The 1,285-nt window shown below is 43.2% G+C and overlaps 1 protein-coding gene across 1 annotated transcript in view; it reads left to right on the plus strand.

Annotated features, from left to right (window-relative positions):
- Positions 1–534, plus strand: part of LOC105453956 (2-oxoisovalerate dehydrogenase subunit beta, mitochondrial) — a 9,035-nt gene extending 8,501 nt beyond the window's left edge. Inside the window, exon 8 of the mRNA XM_011696255.1 lies at positions 252–534. Within this exon, the coding sequence (XP_011694557.1) occupies positions 252–392 (141 nt within the window). The 3' untranslated portion in view covers positions 393–534. The remainder of the gene's footprint in view (positions 1–251) is intronic.
- The last annotated feature ends 751 nt before the right edge of the window (positions 535–1,285 follow it).

The following is a 1,285-nucleotide window of genomic DNA, read 5'->3' on the forward strand; positions in this document are numbered from 1 at the left end:
CGGGATGGTAATGTTACGCGCGTAATAGTTTCGAACCAGTTTCTCCGCCGGTGGCCCATTAGTCGGTCTTGTTTCTCAAATCCCCCCGCGCATGTTTGTTGCCCGCCGATTAATCGATACCGCGCCCGATCGGTTCTTATAAATTAGAAAGTCGGTTGCGCGCGATAGAAAAGCTGGAAAACTAATCGCGGACCGTGAGTCACTGTTTGCGAGTCGCTCTAATGGCGCGTGTTATCAAATTGAATTTACAGGAGGAGTGCTTCCTGCACCTGGAGGCGCCGGTTCAAAGGATCACGGGCTGGGACTGTCCCTTTCCGAACGTCTTCGAGCCGTTCTATCTACCGGATAAGTGGCGTTGCTTCGCGGCTGTCCGAGACAGCCTTAAGTACTGAGGTCGCGGGACAAAGGCCACGGGCTGTTGCAGTGAAAAAGGGATTGCGGGAAATCTGTTGCAAAGTGTTCACTAATTACACTAAAAGTATATCTTTTTCACCGTTTTCAATAAAACGTTTTAATACATTTTTTTAAACACAATTTTTCTATTTTTAATATTCTATTTTTAATTTAAAATATTTTATCTCCTTCTCCCCTTTTTCTCCTTCGCCCACTGTCTGAAAGATTAGATACAGAAACACGATACAGAAAAAGTGGAGAAAAGAAAAAATAATCGCTTGAAAAATTCACGGTTTGCACTTTACATTTATTTTAATGTTTAATACATAAATGAATTGCCGCTCGTAACGTAACTCGCGCGTAATCACTTACGTATTTGTAAAACACGTGAGCTGTTAACCGGTATGAACTATTAATTTGGTCTCATTAGAACCGCCGCTTATCCGGAATAACTTATTCACATATACATATGTATCTTTCATCGCAGGAAATATGAATCCGGATGGCCTGCCTATAGCGTACTACATTTAAGCGCATGCAAACCCAGTGTGTGTCCCTGACCCAGTTTCGTCGCAGCCTACATAAATCCATCCCTCTTGTCTAAATTAATAACGTGAAAGATGATACAAATCACCGCCGGCGGCAATAACGCTGCTGCCGCTCGACGAAGACGTCAGATAGACATTCAGGACGGATCGTCTAGGTATCTTTTTTTTTTTTCTTCTCGCCGATAAAATCTAGGTCAAGTCCTTCTTTAATAATAAAACTGCGCACCGATTGTGCGCGCCGTGGCAATGTAATATCTCAATCAAGGTTTCAGTTCCAGGCGCTCCGACCTTATGCCAGTCTAAATCTTTAGATCGCCATGTTAACAGGATGTACACTTTCGAAC

Source organism: Wasmannia auropunctata, unplaced genomic scaffold (assembly GCF_000956235.1).
Source record: "Wasmannia auropunctata unplaced genomic scaffold, wasmannia.A_1.0 LD335990.1, whole genome shotgun sequence".
NCBI classification, from domain to species: domain Eukaryota; kingdom Metazoa; phylum Arthropoda; class Insecta; order Hymenoptera; family Formicidae; genus Wasmannia; species Wasmannia auropunctata.